Source organism: Grus americana, chromosome 3 (genome assembly GCF_028858705.1).
Source record: "Grus americana isolate bGruAme1 chromosome 3, bGruAme1.mat, whole genome shotgun sequence".
In the NCBI taxonomy this organism is placed as follows: Eukaryota; Metazoa; Chordata; class Aves; order Gruiformes; family Gruidae; genus Grus; species Grus americana.
In genome coordinates this window covers 105,691,573-105,714,869 of record NC_072854.1, presented here as the reverse complement: position 1 = coordinate 105,714,869, position 23,297 = coordinate 105,691,573, and the positions used below count along the sequence as shown (strand labels likewise).

Here is a 23,297-nt window from a genome sequence, read left to right as displayed (position 1 = left end):
AACACAACATTTTTACATTGCTCAGACTGAGATGAGTCAGTGTTATCATCTTCCACAGATTACAATGCTTACATTGAGCAAAGCCCGTAAAAACCAGCTCCTGCACCCCAGCTGCACCCCTCAGCCTGGTTCCCCTTGCCCAACCCCTTCTCGGTATCTAGCAGCTGCTCTTGGAAAGCCAGGGAGGATTACCACCCTGCTGGGGAATTTATCTGCCAAGGTTTCTTCACTGCTGTCTCTACCTTTCTTCGTTCCATATCCACATAATCACCATTTTCCCCCGTTCTTTACCTCTGTGCGGCGCTGGCCTTCGCTTACCATCGCGTTGCGCGAGTAGGGAGCTTAACTCCAGGTCTTGGGTTCGGTCGCTATGAAAGCTGCCCTCTTCGAGGCGGGAAAGCAGCGAACCCCCCGCTGCTGTCTGGGGCCGGCAGCCTGACACCGCTCAACACCTCCACCATTTCACACAGGTTGTGTTTTTGAAAACGCTTTCTCTCACATCAGCCGGCTGGTGTGCATGGGGGGAAAAAACTGAACGGGGTGACAAACGGGGGTGCGCTGCCCGCCCTGCCGCTCCCTGGGGCACGCCTGTTCCTGCTGCACAGCCGCCACAGGCAGCCCCTGTCACCGGTGCCCGTTGGGGCAGGCCCGCCGGCCTCCGGGTTTCCGTTAACGGCCACTCCGCCCCGGGGGCGGGGTGGCCTCAGCACCGGGTGGCGGCGGTGGCGGCGGTGGCGGCGGTGCGGGCCGGGCCGGGCCGGGCCGGCGGAGGTGAGTGCGGGCGGCGGGGCAGTGTGAGGCGGATGCGCGGCCTCCGGGACGCCGGTCTGGTCTGGGCTGGGCCGGGCCGAGCCGGGCCGAGCAGCAGGTGAGAACAAGCAGCAGCCTCATCTAGGTCCTTCGCAGCCTACGGTTGTCCAAGGGTCAAGCTTTTCCTTCCCTTCCCGCCTCTGCCTTTCCTCTTTGAGCTGCTGGGAAATAAGACGTGTTATCCAGAATTTTTTGGCACCTGGGTTGTGTGTCACATTTTTCAAAGCTGTATGTTATTTAGCATTCACTTTTTTTTCCCCAAGAAAGACAAGGATTGTTACACTCAGGTGGGAGGGGCGGAAATAGATGCGTGGGGTATGAAGTTCCTAAAAGGCACAAAGGCAGCCGAGGTAGGACTTGATGAGGCACAGCCTCACGTGCACCTGATCTTGAAAGAGTCCAGCTTGCTGGATGTCAGTGAGGTTCCCCATTCCAGCATGAAACATTTTGCTTTTGCAGATCCCCAGCAATGCCCGAGTCTGACAGGGATGATTAGTCAGCATGGAGTCGAGCTACGTAGCACAGGTATTTTACGTAAGCATGCTTCTAGCTCCGACCCAGCCCAAGATGCAGCAGCGGTTGCTGCTTTGTTTTAAAATGGAGCGGTGAACAGTTACTGTACACCTTTAATTCAGTGGCTTATGGCTAGGAGCATTCACCCAGGTCATGGGAGAATTAATTCAATTCCATTGTCTGCCTGAGGGCAAATGAGACATAGGTCTTTCTCCTAACTGGCCACAGGCGCTTTCCAGTAGTCTTCAGCTTTCTTTTGAAACTGTGCCATTGTGCAAGAACTTGTAGAAGTTGATTGAGATGGTAAGAGGTGGGAACTAGAGGGGAGAGCAAGAAGGGCCTCTGAGCTGTTCTCTGAGGACGGTTTCTGAGTGAAACGTGTAGTCAGAATATGGAACCTGCCCAGAGCAGATCTCCTCCCTCCCCTCCCTTGGCCCCCATACAAAGCGTCCTCCAACCCCTCTTAGGCTGAAACATGTCTTTGATTTAGTGAATCTTGAATGTTATTCACTCAGTTGGAAGAGCTGTAACAGAAGGAGGAGAGTGCCTCCAGTCCAAAATAACCAATGCTTCCACAGTGAATGGGTATTTGTGAGATAAAAGGGTTTGATATTGCATTGTGCAGAAACCAGAATTGAGTGCAGCTGTTCTACATGATAGATTTATGTGCTAGATGAAGACATTGCTAGCTTTCTCTCCAGAAAGAGCTGGGTAGGGACAGAATTTAAAATATAACCTGGATAGGGATTTCTGTCAGGTGTTAGTCTGCAGGTCTTCTATGGATCAGAAATCAGGTGCATATCTTTCTACATGCACTGCATGGAGTGTGTAATTCAGTCTCCTGCTTCTACTCCAAATATCTTTCATGCAGGTTAGCCTGTGTGACATCTGTTCTTCTTGGTTGGGACCATCTTGTATAAGGACCATCAGTAGATAAGCAGTTGACCTGGGACGTATACGCAGGTGAGCCCTAGGATTCTACTACCATACTGTGAGTCAGTGAAATACCTAACTCACCAAGAGCCTCACATAAGAACTGTTTCAGAAAGGCTAATAGCTACTTTTCTACCTTCTTCACTTGTTAGGTCTCCTTTGCACAACAGGTTATACAGTACAAAGTTATGTCAGCCATACTTCGGGGTGTAATTTTCACATTTTTCTCCTCCACTGACAAGTTAAGAGCTAACTCAAATTTATTCTGATCTAAAGCCTATTTCAAAGAAATTCAGAAGGTATCCTTTCAATGTCTCCATTCCAGGAAAGAGTGGAGCAGGTTTCTAACGTCACTTAAATGCTGGGCAGATTGGTTGGCTGTCTTTCTTTTGTACTATATTTATGGTCATTTTGTTACTGGACATTTACAGCTTGTTATCTTTTGACTGTTTTTTTTTTAAGCGTATGTGCAAAAAACATACTTGCAAAAGCAAACATCTCTTTGTTATCAGTTGTTCCATTTGGATCCACATATTTAGGCACCTGTCTCCATACCCTTTTGCTAATTCCTTAATAAATAACGTGCCCAGACTGGCTCCCAGGAGTGCAGGTGTGGCAACCATGCCATTTCCCTTCTGGCTAGCTATTTAGTCATTCATATTTGCTGACTTCAGCTACTGAACCATTACTGCTGTTTTACATCTGACCGCTATTGCACTGGTATGATAGCACAGATGAGCTTTATAAAAAGGTTAGCTTTGCAGGTGAGGCTGTACAGAGCTCTGCTTGGGATCTGAGGAGTTACAGTCTGAATGCTGCTTCTCCACTTACTGCTGCTTCCTCAAGAATTTCTATCACAGCTGTGAAAGTCAGCCTCCTGTAAAAACTCAGCTGTCATTCTTAGGAGAGTCCTTTCCTATTATCACTTTGATCTTTTCCAGGTGAGGGTTTTAATCCTGGCTGCTTCTAATTATCCTGCAAGGACAAAAAAAGTACCTTTTGTCCCTGTGCTAAATCCACTTTGTGAAAAACACAGTCCAAAATGATAGCTAAGAGGGAAGGAAAACTAACAGGAAGGAAATGCTACTTCCCTGGAGTGGCTTCTGGTCTAGACCAGGCAGTTATCACATGACAGTTTTCAAAGAAAGTAAACATGGATTCAGGGTGTGATGCAAGAATACGTGAGTGGTGACTGTGATTGCCCATGGGTGGTTTGTGCAGCTTTGAACGAGCATCTCTGCTGGGAAACAACTGTCTCACCAACTTGAAAAAAAAAAACCAACCAGGAATCTCCACTGTCCTCACTGAAGCCTTGAGACGTTCATTTCGTTAGGACCTGGAAGAGCATAAGAAACCTTGTCGGTCCTCTTCTCAAGCCTAACTGAGGCACTCCGCCTTCATCATTCCCTGTCAGACCCAGGGGCAGAGGAGCCTGGGCTGCCAGTGGCTGGCAGGTGGACCAGTGCCCAGCACTGGGGCGCTTCACTGGAACAACCGGCCCAGGTGACTGCTCAGGCAGGGAAAAGGGCAGGCTGGCACTCAAAACAGTGCTAGCAGCTAAAAACAGCTGAGCTGGGGCCAGGGGCTGGAGCTACAGCACCCTCCTTGTGCCTATCCAGTTTACTCCTCTCCCCCAGAGAAATATCCCAGAGCATGTTTTAGTGTATACCTTCAAGTTTCTTTTCCCATCCTTCTGGAGACTGCTTTCTTTTAAAGAACTGTTATAATATAATAGAACACACTGTCTTTGTGTGTCCGAATCTTGTCATATAATCTGAGGGAATATCAAAACAAATAAATAAATACAAACAAATAAATCTAGATGATGAACAGGAACTAGATCATTACATCCCATAAGTAGCTTCTGATTACCCAAACCAGTGGCTCTTCTTTATGGTCCTTCTGCTCTGTCAGGTCACTCAATGCCTTATTGTCTTAGGTTTTCCCCATCAATGATAGGAACTGTCACAGTACTCAACTTGCCCTATAACATGCTTCTGATTTTAAGTTGAAAAATGCTGTATTTGAGTTAAGCATCCTAGCAACTTAAGGGAGAGGCTGAGGGAATAGGAGGGGCACGTTCATTAATCATCTGAATGAAACTGTTTCTTTTTTACATTGTAATTGGTTAGAGGAGCCCCATGAAGAAAAGCGTGTTTACACTGCACGCTTTTTATGAACACAGATGCATATATTGTGATGGCTTTAGAGCCTAGGCAAAAGCTTGGAGCTTTATTTTTGTTTCAGTAAGTAGATTTGATCTAATCAGATAGCAGCAGCAATACAAATTTCACAATAGCAGTTGGCCTTTATCTGGCCAGTCTAAGAACAAAGGCTTACTGTTTGTGATATATCTTTCAAGATCTTTTTTATGGCCTAGATAAATATTACAAACTCCTTGTCAGTAGGCTTTATGTTGGATTAAAAGAAAACGAGTGCTCTTTGAAGGTCTTTGGGGTTTTTTTCTGAGAAATTTTACCAAGTGCCAAATACAAATAGTCATTCACAGTCAGCATGTATCACCAGTCCCTGGGAAAGATGCCCATAATTGTTGCCATGAGTGAAGAAAAGACTAAGGATATTAGGGTATTAGATGAAGATATTTTACTTGTTATGCACTTTCTCCGAGAAGTAGGGATGATTCTTAATTCCATACAGAATTGTGACGTGAATATATAGGGAAAACTGATCAGGGACACACTTTCATTTGGATGGCAGGAAGGGACCCAAGAATTGGAGAATGAGATTGAGACACATTAGTCTGTTCAGGTGAATTTCAGTAGATTTTAGGCAGCCAAGCTCCCAAAATCTGATCCAAAAGGCCCTTCCTTCAGTCAGCAACCCACATGGCACCGCCGTTTCTGCTGCTTCTCCAAGTACGTGTAAGCCGTTGCACAGGAGCACCCCGGGGTGAGGAGCCTTGCAGAGCGATGGCAGATGTTGTGGAGATCAATAGGAAGAATACGGTGCCAAGCAGGCCTCAGCCTACATGGAGCACTTCTAGCAGAGCTGCAGCTTTGGGTTTAGTGCAGGGCATACTGGCCATGGGCTTTTTCTTTCAAACTTTAGCCAAGGAAAGGAGAGGTCACTAATACTATAACCCAGTTAGACCATTAAAGGAAGTGGAAGACCTGAGTACTTAGCCTTCCTCAGTCTGAGAAGCTTCAATCTGGCTCTTACTCAAGGGAACTGCTTCAACCACGAGGCTATAATCATCTAAGTATGTTAGGTAACAGTACCTTATATCTCTCCTGCAGAAGCTTGGCTGTGCAAACAATAATGCAAGGATTTTTTTGCTGAGCAAGGGTTGGAAGATAAACTCCTTGAATTATTTTGGAATAGCACATTGCTTGCTCGATTTTGGTTGTTTAAAACGCTAGTTTAGCCAAAAATCCATAACCAGACTTCATCCTTAGAGCGCAGTGTTGAGTACAGAATTAGCAACTGATGTTGCTCTCCTCTACTTCCCTTTGTCAGTACATGCCTCTGGCATAATGTTGCATCCAATCAGCATTCCCCTTGTTCTGCAGAATTGGAAAAATATAGTTAACTCTTTGGTTCTTCTTTTAGCATCTCCTTCCACTTTGAGGTACCAGTTTCCAAAGTTACAGCCTCAATAGCTTTGACCGGTTGTCAGAAAATGTGAGTGTCATAGGTAACCAGCCCTGTTCTGGATACTTCAGAGGAAGTATCAGCCCTGTGACATATAAAGAACAGAGACAAATTTCCATCGTTTGCAGTGGGGCTTGCTTGTTATTCTCCTTTTGGTTGGTTGGGTTTTGCCCCAAGTCTGCTTCGTTCCACAGAATGGTCAATGCAATCCAAGTAAGATAGGAGCTGCACTAGTCATGTCCCTGGGATAGGGCACGTAATTGCATGTGGGCTGCGTTAGGTTTGTGCACGCTTTTTAGTCTTCATTCTGAGACTTTGATTAGGGCTTACTTTTCTGACTGGGCTGCTAACATCCAAAATCCCCCAGGCTAATAACTTAAGTCTTACTTTTACATCCAGACTAAATAGCAACGTGGAAAGAGGACAGATGCAGTAGGTCATACTAATGTAGGAGTTAAACCCCCTTTATATGCTGGTGCACTTGGTCCATGCCTACGCCAAAGTATAGCGAAAAGAGAAAGGGACTGAAGAAAAGAAGATGAAGATGTGAGCTGAGATCATTCACTGACATATCAAGTCTCAGGTGAGGAGCAGAGTCTCGCATAGGCTCCTGCAGCACTTCTGGGTTGGCTCAGCCGTCCCACACTGCTAAACTGTGAGACCATTTCAGCCCTAACTGCCAACAGGCTCAGCTTTGTCCTGTCAGCATGGCTGAGTGGTAATAGACTGTTGTATTTACCATAACCCCTTTCCTGGAGCTGTTCCAAGCACCTTGTGTGCAACACAGCCAAAGATCAGTTACAGACATACAAAGATGAGATATTTAAACTTTAATACTATCAGGACATGAAACATTTGCCTAACATTTGTTCTTAAAAGTAAACTGGTTTTGAAAGAGGAAGGAGGAGAGAAGAAAGAAAGGATTTCTTTGACTTTGTCAGGATTCTTGTTCCAGAACTTGTGGACTGAATCAAGAGCACTTTGAAATCTCAGAGTCCACCTAGCTGAGATTATCTGTATTGAGTCAAGCTTAACCTGATACTAAGCAAAAATATCCTCATGTACCTAAAGGTTCCAAACCCCCCCTGTTCATTGTTTCCCTTTCCCAGTGGCTCTTTCATGCCCATGTGCTTTGTACCAGCAGCTGATTATTGATTTCTGTTGGCGAGTGCTGCACTTTGCCAGCCTCTGGCAGAAAGATCTGGGGTTAAGTAACTCTTCTAGGAATTGGTTAATCCCTTGTCCCAAAAGGATTTAACAACTGACTGTTGTCTCTGGTCTGGGACAGTGTGGTGGGTTGACCCTGGCTGGGGGCCAGGTGCCCACCAGAGCCGCTCTCTCACTCCCCTCCTTCACTAGAGGGGAGAAAAAGTATAACAAAAAGCTTCTGGGTTGAGATGACAGGGAGAGATCACTCACTAATTATCATCACAAGCAAAACAGACCGAACTTAGGGAATTCATCTAATTTATTACTAAGCAAAACAGAGTAGAGGAATGAGAAATAAAATCAAATCTTAAAACACCTCCCCCCACCCCTCCTATTTTCCCGGGCTCAACTTCACTCCCGGCTTCAGCCTCCCCCCGTCAGTGGCACGGGGGGACAGGGAATGGGGGTTACGGTCAGTTCATCTCATGTTGTTTCTGCTGCTGCTTCATTCTCAGTGGGAGGACTCCTCTCATCATTCCCCTGCTCCAGCATGGAGTCCCTTTCACGGGAGACAGTCCTTCACGAACTTTTCCAACGTGAGTCCTTCCCATGGGCTACAGTCCTTCACGAACTGCTCCAGCATGGTCTCTTCCATGGGGTGCAGACCTTCAGGACCAGACTGCTCCAGTGTGGGTCCCCCACGGGGTCACAAGTCCTGCCAGCAAACCTGCTCTGGCGTGGGCTCCTCTCTCCACGGGGCCACAGGTCCTGCCAGGAGCTTGCTCCAGTGTGGGCTTCCCACAGGGTCACAGCCTCCTTCAGGTGCCTCCACCTGCTCTGGTGTGGGGTCCTCCACGGGCTGCAGGTGGAATCTCTACACCCCCTCATCCTTCCTCCATGGGCTGCAGTGGGACAGCCTGCTTCACCATGGTCTTCACCACGGGCTGCAGGGGGATCTCTGCTCCGGCGCCTGGAGCTCCTCCTCCCCCTCCTTCTGCACTGACCTGGGTGTCTGCAGAGTTTCTTACATCTTCTCACTCCTCTCTCCAGCTGCAAAAGCTCTCCCAACTGTTTTGTTTTCCTTCTTAAATATGTTATCACAGAGGTGCTGATTGGCTTGGCCTTGGCCAGTGGTGGGTCCATCTTGGAGCCGGCTGGCATTGGCTCTATCAGACACAGGGGGAGCTTCTGGCAGCTTCTCACAGAAGCCACCCCTGTAGCCCCCCCTCCCCGCTACCGAAACCTTGCCATGCAAACCCAACACAGACGGACATCCTGCAACCGTTGTCAGTAATGTTGGATGCTATGTGGAGGCACAGTACGCCAGAACAATTTCATACTAAGAGCGTAACTACTTTAAGCAGAATTCAGAAGCTGTATATGGGCAGGACCACCAATTCATTATATCACAACTGTAAACAAGTCCATCCCTGTCAGGCAGGGCAGCTACTCTGGTGAACGCAAGAGGGGCAGAAGTTGGCAAGAATGTATTTATATTAGTATCTAACAATCAGAAGCAAAACATTTGAAATCATATAATTTTCTACACAGAAACATCTATTGCTGATTGAAACCAGAGAATTATTTCAAATCTTAGAATTTGCCAGAAAGCAGAAGTGTGGCACCAGTCTGTCTAGAAACTTACTCATAATCACTGCTGCAAACTCAGCGTAGTTTAGGTTAGATGAATATAAAACAGTCTCTGTTCAGTTAGCTGGACTCTGGACATATACATATAGAAGTTGGCTTAAATATATTTTCAGAATATTCACAAGAAAAGTTGTGCAGTGATGAAAGCAGCATGCATATCAAATTTTAAGTTAAATCAGTGTAATTTTATAAACAAAACCATCTCACTGTAGAAAAAAATAATAAGGGACAATTAAGATGGTCTTTGTCTCTTCAGTGCCTAATATTTTTTGGTATAGAGGGGAGAAAAGCAGGCTAGCTTCTATGCATTGATTTTACAGGCAAGAAATACACCCTGAAGTTGTTTAATCCTATCTTTCTTCCCTTTCTCTGGGAAGCTTTTCTGCTACCTGTGACAACTACTGGTGTTTCACAGAAAGACATCAGGGTAACAGCAGCACTCATGCAGGCTCCAAGAGAGCTCTCACATCTTGCTGTCCAAACAGCAATACCCTTAGCTATAGACCTAAAAGGAAAAAAAGCCTTCCAACTTGGCAGTAGGATTAATGTTTATCCCTTAATCCTAAAGCTGGCTTGCGGCAATTAGACATGAGATTCTCACACACTCATCAAAAGATACTGCTACCTTTATTATATATATACCCTACTCTGTGATTCAGTGACCTACAGAAAATGGTCTGGATGTTTGTGTGAAAATTAGCACGAGCAAAAAATTTACCTTTTTTTTTTTTCTCCTGTGCAGATAATGAAAAATTTACCAGCTTTACGTCTGTCTCTACCTTTTTATCCACTGACCACATCCCAAACACCTAAATGACCAGTATTCTTGGTCACAGGACTTCATCTTTGTGGAATTATTTCAAGCAATCTGTGCTTGTGGTGGGCACACAATTCCTCTGGCTGAGTTGTCATCTAGGAAGAACCTCCTTAGGCAGATATCATGGTCACTGCAATAGATTATTGAAAAGATTTTTAAACTCTTTAAATCTTATTGATGATTATATCAGACTGGTCTTCTCTAGAGTCCACCCAGATGGCCAGCGCCTCTGCTGCTTGGTTGCCCAAAAGCTATGGCTGACAACTGAGAACCATTTAGGCCTGCTGCTCACTTGCATAAGCACATACGTAGATGTCTGTTCGCTTCCACTGGCGTGTGCTGCGTCACGTTTGACCTAGGGCTATGTTGCATAAGCATGGGAGGCTGCTGAAGAGGGTAAGCATGCTACTGAATGCTGCACAAAACCATTGCTGAGACCAAATTTTCCTTTCAGATCACTCTTTTAAAAAGCAAGCAAATACTCTCAGCCATCAGCCAGGACAAAAAAAAAAGGTATGTAACCCATTCTTTGTGTGGACTCCAGTGCATTTTTCTTGGGGATGTGGAAAGCGGAAGGGCAAGTGCTTTCTAACTCTCCATGGGAGAGTTGTTACTCTGACTTCTTTCCTGGCTTGTGTACATCAAAAAGGAGACAGCCTTAGTCCTCCTCTTCAGCTGTACTTCAGGCCCTGCTTACTGACAGCCTCTGTGGATGCCCTAAGGTGTACACAGCTGTGCTGAGATGGACAGGCACTACTACAACATCCACTGTTGAGTACTGACAGTTCCCATCCTTTTTTGCTGTGCTAGTGAAGGTTTCTAGGTGATTTAAAACCAAGTTAACAAAACTGAGTTTTAAAAAAAGTTAGTACAATAGTGTAGGTCAGTTCCAGATGACTCAAAGCACGCACATTGGCCTTCCCTGCTCCAGATGCACACTTCCTGAGGAGGTTGAGACCAGAGCTAGAGTATTTACATTCCATATGTACTCGCTGCCTTTCGATCTAGGTAGAATATCCCACCCTGCATTGTAAAAGTTCTTTCCGTTGCTCAGAAAGATATGCTGCTTAGGACTTTCCATCCCAAAAGTGTTCAATAAGGAATGAAGCATTTACACATCCCTTCATCTCCGTGCACAGGCACATAACTGAATGGGCTGATCATCATTTTGTGGAAACAATATTCTTCCCAAAAGGTTTTAGGTGCTAATGTACAATAGTGAAGGGATGCATAAAATGCTACATGGAGGGATTCTGTTAAATTAAAAATCTTTGCTGTCCTCATGAGAGCAGTAAGAGGCATTACTTACTGCCAGCATCCTCCCCCTGCTCATGGAGGGCCAAGATTTGGGGGAAAAGAGAGTAACTTATGCAGAAAAAAATGAGGGAGCAAAGAGTTTACAAACGAAGTCTTCCTTGTCACCAAGCCAGGGCAGAGGTGGAGTGTAACAACTGTTGAGAGACTGTTAGAGACTTCTTTAACTTACAAGAATGTGGAAAAGCAGATAAATGTAAAAGCAAAGGTGGCTAGAAATATTTCACCATTTTCTTATTTTCCAATAATAAAAATAAAGCTACATTTTTAAATTAAAAATAACAGTGTTTTCTACTTCTTTCATTCTAAACATTTTGAGATTTACTTGTGGTAAGTTGATACACATGTCTATTAAATTTTGACTTCCAAAGTACTTTCTGTTTGCCACTGCTTTTGGTGATGCTGTGATTTTGCCTGAACTTTAAAAACCAGCCATAGCATTTGGGCAAATACAAGGAATGGAAATATAAACATCTGAAATATAAATGTAATTTAAAACTATTGGTGCTAAACATCTTATATTATGGTCTCCACAAGAACCATTAACAACAGTTAACAAATAATAAAAGGGAAACTTGGTGGTTTGTTTCATGGTTCAAGCAAAGAGAAAAGTAAAAAGTAAACAAGATCCTGAATGACCTGCTGTATGTTTAGTTGTGTCTTTTTAATAACCTACAACATTTTGTAGTCACAAAGACAAACATTATATAGTTTACTGTTTATAATGTCCCCTTTTAACAGTGCTAGATCAAAAAAAAGAGGGTAGGACACACAACTATTTTCTAGTACTAGGAATTATTCTCCATAGAGGCAGTTAAAATCTTTAAACAGAATTTTGATACTCACTGCCTGCAATTTGCTTTTCTTTGCAGCACATCCTAAATTCATTAATGAGACAAAATGTGAATGAAATTTGAATGCCAGGACTTCGGAATTTAGCACTCGATCCTATATTCATAATCTCTTGTACTTTCAAGAATCAGATCTTGTCCTATTTAGCAGATAGTCTCTAAAGAACGGCTAGCTCTTTCACTTGGTATTTGCAATGGGAATATCATAGTGGTTTCTACTGACGTACTTTTTTATTTCCCAGAAATCACTTTGTATGATGGCAACAAGCATAAGATGATTTCAGTTGATGTGCAATAGTCTGCGTAGAATTTTGTACTTGTGCTTTAAAGAAACAGTGTGCTCAAATCAAATAATAATTAGTGAGGTTTACCTCTTTTTAATTACTGGCTCAAAGCCCAACTTTGTCCCTCTCTGAAGTAGATTTACTTTGCAGCCGTTAGTTGGCCATTGGGGGTTTGGTTCCACAATGATTTACACTTACCAATTTTTAAGCAGATTGTGCTGGCGGTCACAAAAATTCTTCCATTGGATTGTCATTTCATTTCAATATATGCTTTTTTTAAAGGAGAGGCAGATGGTTGCAATCTCAGTCAGAAGGGTTTTTTTTAAACTACAGTGGATAAACAACCACTTTAGGACTAATAATTTGCTCTGTTCTTTACAAAAGACCTTCCTTGCTTTGAAGAGGTTTTTGTTTCAGATAGAGAGAGAGACAGGCAGACAAATGGCATAATGCAAGGAAAATCTAGAGTGGGAATAAATTAATAAATGGATTCATCACTGAGCCACATAATTTATGTTATGCACCTTTTTGTATAACTTAAGAATTTACAGTTCAAGAAATGTAGTTTTTCACAATACGTGACATCTTGCAGCAGTTTCAGGCTACTGCGTTTTTTTCTTTTCCTTCATCATTAGCCTTGTTCCTGCCTATACTTTCAGAAGTATTTTACAGCCCTTTCAAGAACAATTTCACATTGTAGGGTTAATCTGAGGCTCAAGGAGCCCCAAAAGAGGTCCTCCTTTAAAAAATTCATGGCTGTTAGGCAATTCTATGTGACAGCAATCTAAACTCCAGATAGCGTGACTGCCCTCTCAAGGAGAACGCCCAGGGAAAGAGCAGCGTTGGCCTGCTCTGTTGAGATGACTGGATGAATGCACCTTACTTTGGTAATCCAAACTGTTTAAACCTCTTTGGATAACTGGTTAAGGAATTAATCACCAGCATTATCAGTTCCATGACACAAATTGAATAGCTATGCCAAGATTTTCACGCTTACCTAGTGGGGTTTTGGTGCTGCCCTTAAGGTACATAAAGGAGGGTTACTTTTCAGGTGGTGGGAGGTGCTCACCTGTCTTTGGGAACCATCTTCTGATCAGCCAGACTATCAGATGGTGCCTGTTAGACTTCAGAGAAAGGATAAATCCCAAATCACTAGCCAATTTTGGTGTGGCATTAGTCTTTTATTCTACAACTGTTAAAAACATGCTCTGCAACTTACTGCATAGATAGCCAACTACAGAAATCAATGCTTACTATTTTCACTTTTTTCACACAGATTCATGATGTTACGTCAACAGCTAGTACTCATCTTTGGAATATCACTGACTAGTGATATAAGTGCGTTTAGAACCTGTTATTCAGAAGCCCAAGTCTCCCTATATTATTTCTGCAACCTCACGGATATTCCGCTTGTGCCAAAGGATACAGTGAAGCTTTTTTTAACTTTCAACTATATCAGAGAAGTGACTGCAACTTCCTTTCCACTGCTGGAGCACTTGTGGCTGTTGGAAATTGGAATGCAACATGTCTATCCTGTTACCATAGGAAAAGGAGCTTTCAGGAACCTGCCAAACCTTCGTGTCTTAGACTTGGGATCCAATAGGATTCTTCAACTGGATCTTGATGCTTTTGTGGGCTTGCCAAGTCTGACTGTACTCCGTCTGTTTCACAACTACCTTGGAGATTCCATCCTGGAGGAACGTTACCTTCAAGATTTGATCTCGTTAGAAGAATTGGATCTATCGAGGAACCAAATCACAAAACTTCAGCCTCATTCCTTATTTTATAATCTAACCATCTTGAAAAATGTGAATCTGAAATTCAACCAGATATCCAACCTGTGTGAAAGCAATCTTACCAGCTTCCGAGGAAAGCACTTTTTATTTTTTAGCCTCAGTTCTAATAATTTGTACAAGACAGATGAAATGGCCTGGGCCAAATGCCCAAATCCTTTCACAAATATTACATTTAACTCACTAGACCTTAGTGACAATGGCTGGAGCACAGAGAAAGTCCAATATTTCTGTGCAGCCATTAAAGGGACTCAAATCAGTTCTTTAACATTTAGCTCTCATACAATGGGTTCGGGATTTGGCTTTAATAACTTAAAAAATCCAGATGATGATACGTTTGCTGGACTAGCAAGAAGTGATCTGCATTTGCTTGATATTTCAAATGGTTTCATTTTCTCTCTCAATTCTTTCATCTTTCAAAGCCTTGGTAATCTGGAATTCCTGAACCTTTTCAAAAATAAGATAAATCAAATCCAAAGGCATGCATTTTTTGGCTTGGGAAACCTAAAAAGTCTCAATCTCTCAGGTAATCTTTTAGGCGAGTTGTACGATGATACATTTGAGGGTCTACATAGTGTAATGTGTATTGATTTACAGCAAAATCATATCGGGATGATTGGTGGAAAATCATTCAGTAACTTAGTAAGTCTGAAAATAATTGATCTCCGAGACAACGCCATTAAAAAACTCCCTTCCTTTCCACATCTGACCTCTGTCTTTTTAGGTGACAATAAGCTAATGTCTGTAGTTGGCACAAAAATAGCAGCAACTCACCTTGAATTAGAAAGAAATTGGTTGTCAAACCTGGGTGACCTGTATATTCTTTTCCAAGTTCCAGATGTACAGTATATCTCCTTAAAACAGAATCGCTTCTCTTACTGTGTGAAAAGTGATCACGTTATAGAAAACAATCAGTTAATCTATATGGATCTAGGTGAAAATATGTTACAGCTTGTGTGGGAGAGAGATTTATGCTTGGATGTGTTCAGGGCACTGTCCAAACTTCAGGTTCTACATCTGAATAACAACTACCTTAGTGTTCTTCCACAGGAGATTTTTAGAGGTCTAACATCCCTAAAAAGCCTTAATCTGGCTTCCAACCTATTGTCTCATCTTTCTCCTGGTCTTTTTCCACAAAGCCTAACAAACCTAAACTTATCTGGAAACCAGCTTCTTTCCCCTGAGCCTGAAGTCTTTATGACTTTGAGTATTCTGGATATAACACATAATAAGTATGTCTGTGATTGTACTTTAAAGAGCCTACTCATGTGGCTAAATGAAACCAACGTAACCCTAGCTGGCTCCCAGTCTGAGAGGTACTGTGTATACCCACCTGCAGTTGCAGGGGTACAACTGTCATCTCTAATATATGATGGTTGCTATGAAGATGAACTCCAGCAGACACTCAGATTCTCAGTATTCATCTTCATCTCCATCACTCTTCTAATGGTTCTGATGGCAGCCATCGTTTTTACTCGCTGTCGGGGGATTTGTTTTGTCTGGTATAAAACTATTATCAAAAAAATGATAGACAGCCATCCACAAGCAGCAGATAAAAGTGAATACAGATATGATGCGTATTTGTGCTACAGCAAAAAGGACTTTGAATGGGTCCAGAATTCTTTGTTAAAGCACTTGGATTCACAGTATTTTGATAAGAACAAATTTACCTTGTGCTTTGAGGAAAGAGATTTCTTGCCTGGGAAAGAACATATCAACAATATTCGTGATGCCATTTGGAACAGCAGGAAAACAATTTGCATTGTGACCAGGCAGTTTCTCAAAGATGGGTGGTGTGTGGAAGCCTTTAATTTTGCCCAGAGCAGGTACTTTAGTGATCTGAAAGATGTCCTCATTATGGTAGTGGTTGGGTCAATTTCTCAATATCAACTGATGAAACACAAACCAATTCGAAACTTTTTACAAAGGGGTCACTATTTGCAGTGGCCTGAAGATTATCAAGATATTGACTGGTTTTTAAATAACCTTTCTTGCCAAATTCTGAAGGAAAAAAAAGTGCGAAGGAAAGCCAGTGGTATAGAGCTGCAGACTGTAGGAACACTCTCGCATTGATGGTGTATGGGTTGCTGGCTTTCTAAGTATCCCATTTCCAGCTGTGCCATGGTAGGAATAAACAGAAGTTTGCTTCATTTTTCCTTGAAAAAGCAGGTAGATAGAGAACTATTTCAGTATAAATCCTACTAAAGATGGAAACAGCTTGAAAGCAACCAGCAGATATATGAAAGTGCAATTATTTTATGGACTATCACACATTTTCAGAAGAATTAAATGAATCACAGATGCTTCACTTTTTGAATGCTCAGCTTCAGACACTTTAGTCCTCGTTTCCAAAAGTACTACTTATTTACAGGTCTGTTTCAGGTGGAGAAGGATGCCCATGGTTGTTTTTTAAAAAGAGCCCATGGTACCATACAGAAGTGACCATGTATGCTTTCATGTATGGCCTAGCCTGCCCATCGGGTCATGGATTACTTACTCCAATGCTTTCTGAGGTCTGTAACTTGTCATGCTCTAACACAGATTTCATTTGCTTGTTTTCTACTCAATTAGCCTCAGCTTCTCAACTGGAATGTACAAACTTTGAACTTCGTTCATCCCCTTCCCCTCCACAACTTCTCTGCTTGGTGGTAAAACTACAGTCGTCGGTCTACTTCCTTTGCTGCTGTTTCAGCCTGCTGCTTTTTCAGTGGAGCTGCCTCCTGCCCTGCAGAGGGGACCCCCCCTCAGATAGGAAGCAAGCCTGGGCTTGAAAAGCAAACGAGAAACTACCTCAGCAGCCGTGACATGGCCAACAGCCCGGTGACTGCCAGACAGCCTTACATTCTGGGAATGGAAAGTACAGACAACTGCTGTGTGATGTGAGTTGTTCTCTGTACATCCTGTGTCCTGATGAATTCTATGGTGCTTTTCTGCTTCTGTTGGAATATTTTTCTAGAGTCATTAATGCCTGGTACTCTTGTACCTCTTTAATCATTTTGCCGCTGTTTGTTCAGGTATGTGTCTTCAGTGGATTGTTCAGGGGCATTTTAATAAAAGTCTGACTCAGTGTTCACTGTTTTAGAACCTGCACCTATTATTTCAATGCTGACATACTCCTTGAGGGTACTGTTCATCTCAGTTTACACATTTATTCAACAAAAGCTTACCAAAATAATTTCAGTATGGCCTTGGTGAGTTTTTCGCTGTAGTGAGGAAGCAGGAATGGGAGGTTTTATAAGCTGTCTTGACCTTTGCAAACAAATACCATCACCTTAACTATTTCGATGGAGATGAAAAAGCACAATCCACTTCATGTGAATGCAGTTGTTCGAATGTAGATGTACGTGTGGCTGATCTAATGTACTCTCAGTGCACCAGTATACAGGATTTCTATTGATAAAATTACTACAGTAAAGTATTATTTCCTTCTCAATCAGTGTAGTCATTCAGGAACAGAAAAGAGCTAAACCTTGGGGATTTTTCCAGGCAGCATGAGGCAGGGAGGAGCAGATTAAAAAAAAGGGACTGCTGGACTGTGCAGATGAAGCCCTGGGTGTCGCTGTTGGCTCAGGTACCAGCTAAGGGCTTCCCAGACTCCTCCTGCAGACAAAATGCTGCTGCAGAGGCACCAGCAGCCCTGGCTTCCCTCCGCCCCCGTGGGCTGTCAGAAAAGCCACCACCTGCGTTTCAACTCTCTGCATCTCTCAGATTTCTCTGAAAATGTCCAACCTTTCTCCTTTTGTTTCCCCAAGCAGTGTAAATATTTATAGGCATCCTTTAAAGTCAGAGGTTATACCAGAGGGTATTTCACATTAAAAATCACTGACGGACAGCCAAAGCAGGAATGAATCTGTACATTGAAGACCACATGCAGGTCTAGGCTATTAGCCTGTGGATCTGTACATGGTGTAAGAGATGGGAATCTTGAAAGCATACTTAAGAAATTATATTTGAATGAATGTCACAACACATTTTGGGTCAAGTGTTAATTGAGAGCCCTCTCCAGTTAGGACCTTATTGTATACTTCCAAGACACTCCTATCTCTTCAGATACATAAAACTTACTTCTGCTAACCTACGTATGCAGGAATGACAAGTAGATACAGAGATTACCGAGATGGCTTTAACCATCTTGTTTGAAATGCTGCTGTTTACTTCATGCTTATGCCACTGGTAGGGGAGGTGGCCACATAAAACTTGCATTTACCTCAGTCTTTGGAAAGGTCTGACTTTTTACATAAAGGTTTTAATAAAGCCTTTGGATGAGATTTCGTTGTCTGCCTCTGTGCTTATATACCAGTTTGGAAACTTAAAGAGATCGAACTGTGTCAGGAGCAGATGGGAAAACTTTCTACCGCAGAGGCAGCTTAGAAGTAGACCAGCTCCCATCTGCCCCTTGCAAGTTCTATTGCAAGGGCTCTACAAAAGGCAGTAAAAGGATTTTTGGTGAACACGCTATTGAACAATTCCTGATTGTGGAGCGGTTTGCAGGCATATGAATGACTGCAGTGTCAAATTTTAGAGAGATCTGAAATAACTTTTTTTTTTCCCTCACTGTGAAACCACTCTAAGCCTTGGACTCTTGGAACAAATGCAGTTGGTACAGTCTGTCCTATACAATGAAAAATTGACTTCAAATGGATCATAGGACCCTGATCACCACCTCTGAAGAGTCACCTATTCTTAAATGACAAAGCCTGGGGAATTGTTAAAAAAGGGCTTCTGCAGACTTTATACTCTGCTCAGCAGGAACCACAAAAGCATCCTGTACAAAAATGGAGAATGACTATGCTTGATGAATTAAGACCATAAATTGAGCCTCAACCTCATAACTATTGATCAGATTCCCTTCAGGCTCCCTGGGAACATTACTGCTCTATTAGGATTTTATGGCTCTTTAGTTAAGGATACTCTCATCAATTTTACTCACCTTCCTCAGTGAAAGACATTAACTTGTTGGAGACTGTCCAGAATAGGGTGTGAAGTGTGACACTGGCTCTAAAGCAAGCTATTAAGATGGAAGCTGGTGAATTTATTTGCAGTAGCAGCACAGGGAATATTCAGAGGACAGTGACTCAGTGCCACACGGTACCAGCTCAGATATTTAGTAGTAAAAGCCTACCCTCACCATTGCAACATATATTATAAACATTAACTGCTCAAGCAGGCAGCGCTGTTCAACAGCTAGCCAGCCTGTCAGAGTCCAAAGGTTGCATGGGCTTCTACTCAAAACCAAGACACTCATGACCAGAACCCAGATTCTACAAACATGCCCCTATGGAGGGTAACAGAAGCCAACAATGATATGCCCACGTTATTTCACATTTTACAAGATTATTTCACACACAGTGACATCAGGCTTCTCCTCCCCCCCTCCCATCTGACATGCATACTAGTCTCAGCAAAGTGCTGTCCAATTATATTTGCTAATCCCAATTGCTAATCCCTCCTCAGAGAGACTGTTCAACATGCTGGTAGATCTGTAACCTTGTTAATTTACAGTTAGCATCCACCATTGCTCCCACCCCAATAGCTGTGTGGAGAACACTAGCGTAGATAAGACTACAGGGAGTTCAATCTCTTGAGTGGGACACTCCTACATATGTTGCTCAGAATCACTCTGCCTTTCATTTTCTTGTGTCACATCATTAACTCAGCCCATTTGCTGACTTCTGGGTCTTTTTCAGCATGACAGCTCTCCTGCTTCTCACTGCCAGAGACCATCTGGGTTTCAGATTATTGGATCCCACCTTCTCAATTTCATGTGGTGCTGATTATTTTACAATGGCTTTAACATGTTCTCTTCTTGCTGGAACTCTGAATAGCAGCAGTCCAGTTAAATCACAAAGCAAGGCCCATACCTGGCAAAATACTTACCGATGAAGTGCAATGCACAACTTAATGGCAAGAGTGAGCGGTGAAGACGCTGCAAATGGAGCAGAAGCAGAACACACGAATCTGTGGGAGATCAGCAAAGTTAGGAAGGGTACGTATGGTAGGCTAAGCATCTTGCCATCGAAAGGGGACTTGAGTTCCATGAGAAGTGGAATCTTGAAGCAAAGACAGACAAGGAAGAACATGTATCTTTACAGTCTGACTCTACAAACATGACCAAACATAATGCCCTAGTACAGTAAGCAGATTTAACTCAAAATAGGACTAGTGCTAGGAAATATTTGCAAGGTTTCTTTGCACTATACAGTAGCTTGTATAGTACAGCTTGCCAATAGCAAGCATGCAGTTGTGTGAAATAGGGCTTCCAAAATCAGAAGACTCTTGTAAAAAAAGAAAACAACCCAAAGATTAGAAAATAATTATAAATGTCTGGTATTTGACCCTGTAAGATTACATTTTCAACCTTTCTCCATGATCTTAAGAAGGTGGATATTCATGCAATCCATGAGTACAAGAGCCAAGGCTTTAAGAAATAATCCAAGTATTTCAGGACTTCTGCTTAACTGTGAAGTACATCTGAGGCTGTGAATAAGGAATACCTTTAGGAAGATGGTGAAGAAAAGGCTGGCCTTTCCAGCTTCCCAGCTCACTCTGGGCAGTGGTCTTACATCACATACATCCTCTTTCATTCTTGCAAGAATTTTTAGTTGTTTCTGATAAATAGGATCAGCAAAACTACAGCCTTGACTGCAATGAAATAACCTGAAGGAGAAGTGACAATATGAAGATTTCCCTTACAGACAAATTTACATCAGTAGTCCTTACAAAGCCTCTTCTGGTGGTTATTGCATTAGGCTGTTTGTCAGTCTCTCAGAAGGTAGCAAACACCTTTGGGATGCCAAACAGCTCGTTCTGCTTTTGGGTACAAGCACTTTTTCATACACAGCTTTTAGTTACCTGTTTTCTGTTTTGTCCCTCACAAAGATGAGCTGAGCGTCTTGGTCTTCAGTCTCACTGTGCTGCTCCTGACAGCCGTCAAAGATTCAGTATACCTGGAACAGAACTGCAGGTGCTGCTCCACCAGTATGTCCTTTAACTAAAGAAAAGCTGCAAAAGCAAAGTTTAGGAGCTGAGATTTACCCAGAAGGCCGCTGTGAGCACTGACTTGAACCACAGAGTACACTGGATGCCAAGCAGGTACCAGAAATTTTAAATTCAACCTTGTTAGTCAACCTTGCATCTAGGCATTATTGTTGGGCCAGTCCAACTCCTGTATGATTCCTTCTTGCTGTTTGTACAGATTGACAGGAGGCTTCTCTTCCCTTTCCAACCTTACCTTTGCTTTCCATATTCCATACATACAGCGTAGTGGGTGCCAAAAATAAGTCTACATTTCCTTTCCCAATATGCAAAAGGCAGTATAGGTATGACATGAGTTATTTCATAGCGAAAAGACTATCTATTCATAGCAGACTCTTGTTTGTTTCAGACATGTGGCTTTCCTTCCTTTTAGATAGCCTATTGTTTGTCTTTTCCATTTGTATTAAAAATAAAATCTTTGAAAACTGCAAGTAAGAGAGAAAAATATATTTCTTCTGAAACTAACAATTCTCCAAACAGGAAGGTTAGCTTTTTCCTGTTTAGACATTATGTTCAAAGAAAGGAAGTTGGGATTTTCAATGATAATAATAATTACATGGTATGTAAACATCGGTAGGTATCAAAAAAAGGCTTCACTCTTTATTTAGTGTCCTAAATGCTACACTGCTGTTTACAGTATCTTTATCTTTACCAATTCACCAGCCTCTTGCAAAAATGGATTTATGAGCAGTCATTGCACTGGGTTGATCACCTGTATGCAAGCTTCCACAGTGTAAAACCAGTATTATCGGGCTGCCTCAAGCCTGCATGGAAGGCTGTGATGGAGAGGAGCGGAGCAAACAGAGAATCCTCATACAAAACAAGTTTGATGTGACAGGGGGGTTTTGTGGCAGGATTTTTTTTTGTGGCAGGATTACACATACCAGGCTGTGTAACCTTTTCATGTTGCCACCCAAAGCTAAGTACTTCAAGCCATGAAGTCTGTTGACGCTGTTCCTAAAAACTGAATTGGCAATTTCTGCATCTAATCACAGTGCTATATCAAAACATAGATATTTGGTACATGTCGTACCTTGTAATAGTGAAACCAGAAGTGCTGTATAAAGATAAGTGCATTTTATTATCTTGTCTTTGAAGATGGAGGAATTGAGGTAGAGAGAATGAAGTTACGTACCTTTTGTCATGGGCAGCGCTGGGAAGATAACTCACGTTTGACAAAGGATAAGCTATTAGGTCTGTTTGCTCTGTTTTGTAGGAGTTTTACAACATGCATTTTTATTACCTTGGAAACTAAAGTCTTCTATTTATTTGCAGAACTAATTAACAGTGTAAGGTCTCCACTTAATGTGCCACCAGTTTACCCATGTGCGGCAGAACTAGTTTTACAGGGAGGAGAAGGTAGCTGAAGATTCATTGAGAGTTGCCAACTTGAGTGCCGATGATTTTGGGGTGTTTGGAGCCTATTCAGGATAGGAGCAACAATTCACTGGGCATTTCACTGGGAATTGCTAACATGGATAGCCACATGGGCTGGTATTTCTGACAAGGGCTTGCAAATTAAGAACAATAGGAAAAACAGTGGAGGACATATGCCTAGTCCAGGTGAAGATGCACCTGTGGGAATGCCAGCAATGGAGTAGGGAGAATAGAGAGAAGGCAAAGTATTTTTAAACAAATGAACTCTCTGTTGAGAACGCTAAGATACTAAAATTTCATCAATGATCAGGAAGAAGCTTTAGAATGAGCCATTTGGATATGTTGATTCAAAACAATGAAGCCTGAGAATTTAATTGGAATAAGGAAGGAAAAAAAAGGTAAGACAATTAATGGTAGCAAATGAACAAACATATCCCAACTGCAATCTCCTTTTTCCAAAGATCTGATGTTCTGGAAGTTACTCCCACAGCTGCTCATCAGAAAGGAAAACACCAGGCCCATGCACCCACCCTTCTCTTTGGGAAGGTGAGAAATGCCAGAGCGAATCACTCACTCTGTTGTAAGAGTGTCAGCACCTGCAGCCCTCCTGAAATAAACATTCAACACTCCTGAAAAGCAGGCCTTGAATGTCTCACTCTTTTCCTAGGGAGAATAGCCTTCAAGCGGCACCGTGAATGCATTCCAACTGCTCCTGTTGGAAGCGTCTTGCGATTCTCAGTGTCAGCTTCTTTAATTTCAAACTTAAACTGCTTTGTAGCTCCTTTTTGTAACCGCCCTATTTCCACACTGTCAAACATCTCTGGACCTTTTTTTTTTTTTTTTGCAAATTGATTTGCACCCACACAGGAAAGGACCCTCCTGCAGCGCAAGTGAGGACTGACAACAGCTGCCAGGTACGCTGCATGGCAGGAACGTGCGTGCAATTAAACACAAGTTAGGAAAGATCTACAAACCATTTACCTCGGTATGTCTACTATAATCACTACCCAGATTTCTGAGAAAACTCACAGATTAATCACAGCCCTTCCTCATGTCTCTGAAGTCTGGGCTGCACTTTTCCTGCCAGAGGCACGACTTTTTAAGATGCCAGCTCAGCCTTCAGCTGTAGCAGCCAGAGCTGCCCCTGACAGACCTCACG

At 42.7% G+C, this 23,297-nt stretch overlaps 1 protein-coding gene across 2 annotated transcripts; it reads left to right on the top strand.

Annotated features, from left to right (window-relative positions):
• Positions 1-810: 810 nt before the first annotated feature.
• On the top strand, positions 811-17,908 carry TLR5 (toll like receptor 5). 2 transcript variants are annotated; one of them, XM_054821948.1, is made up of 2 exons: positions 811-868; positions 13,210-16,415. In XM_054821948.1, the coding sequence occupies exon 2, from the start codon at positions 13,214-13,216 to the stop codon at positions 15,797-15,799; it is 2,586 nt and encodes an 861-aa protein (XP_054677923.1). In that variant the 5' UTR covers positions 811-868; positions 13,210-13,213; the 3' UTR covers positions 15,800-16,415. The 2 variants fall into 2 exon arrangements, with proteins under 2 accessions (XP_054677923.1, XP_054677924.1); XM_054821949.1 differs by lacking the exon at positions 811-868 and adding an exon at positions 9,903-9,997 and having other exon boundaries at positions 13,210-17,908.
• The last annotated feature ends 5,389 nt before the right edge of the window (positions 17,909-23,297 follow it).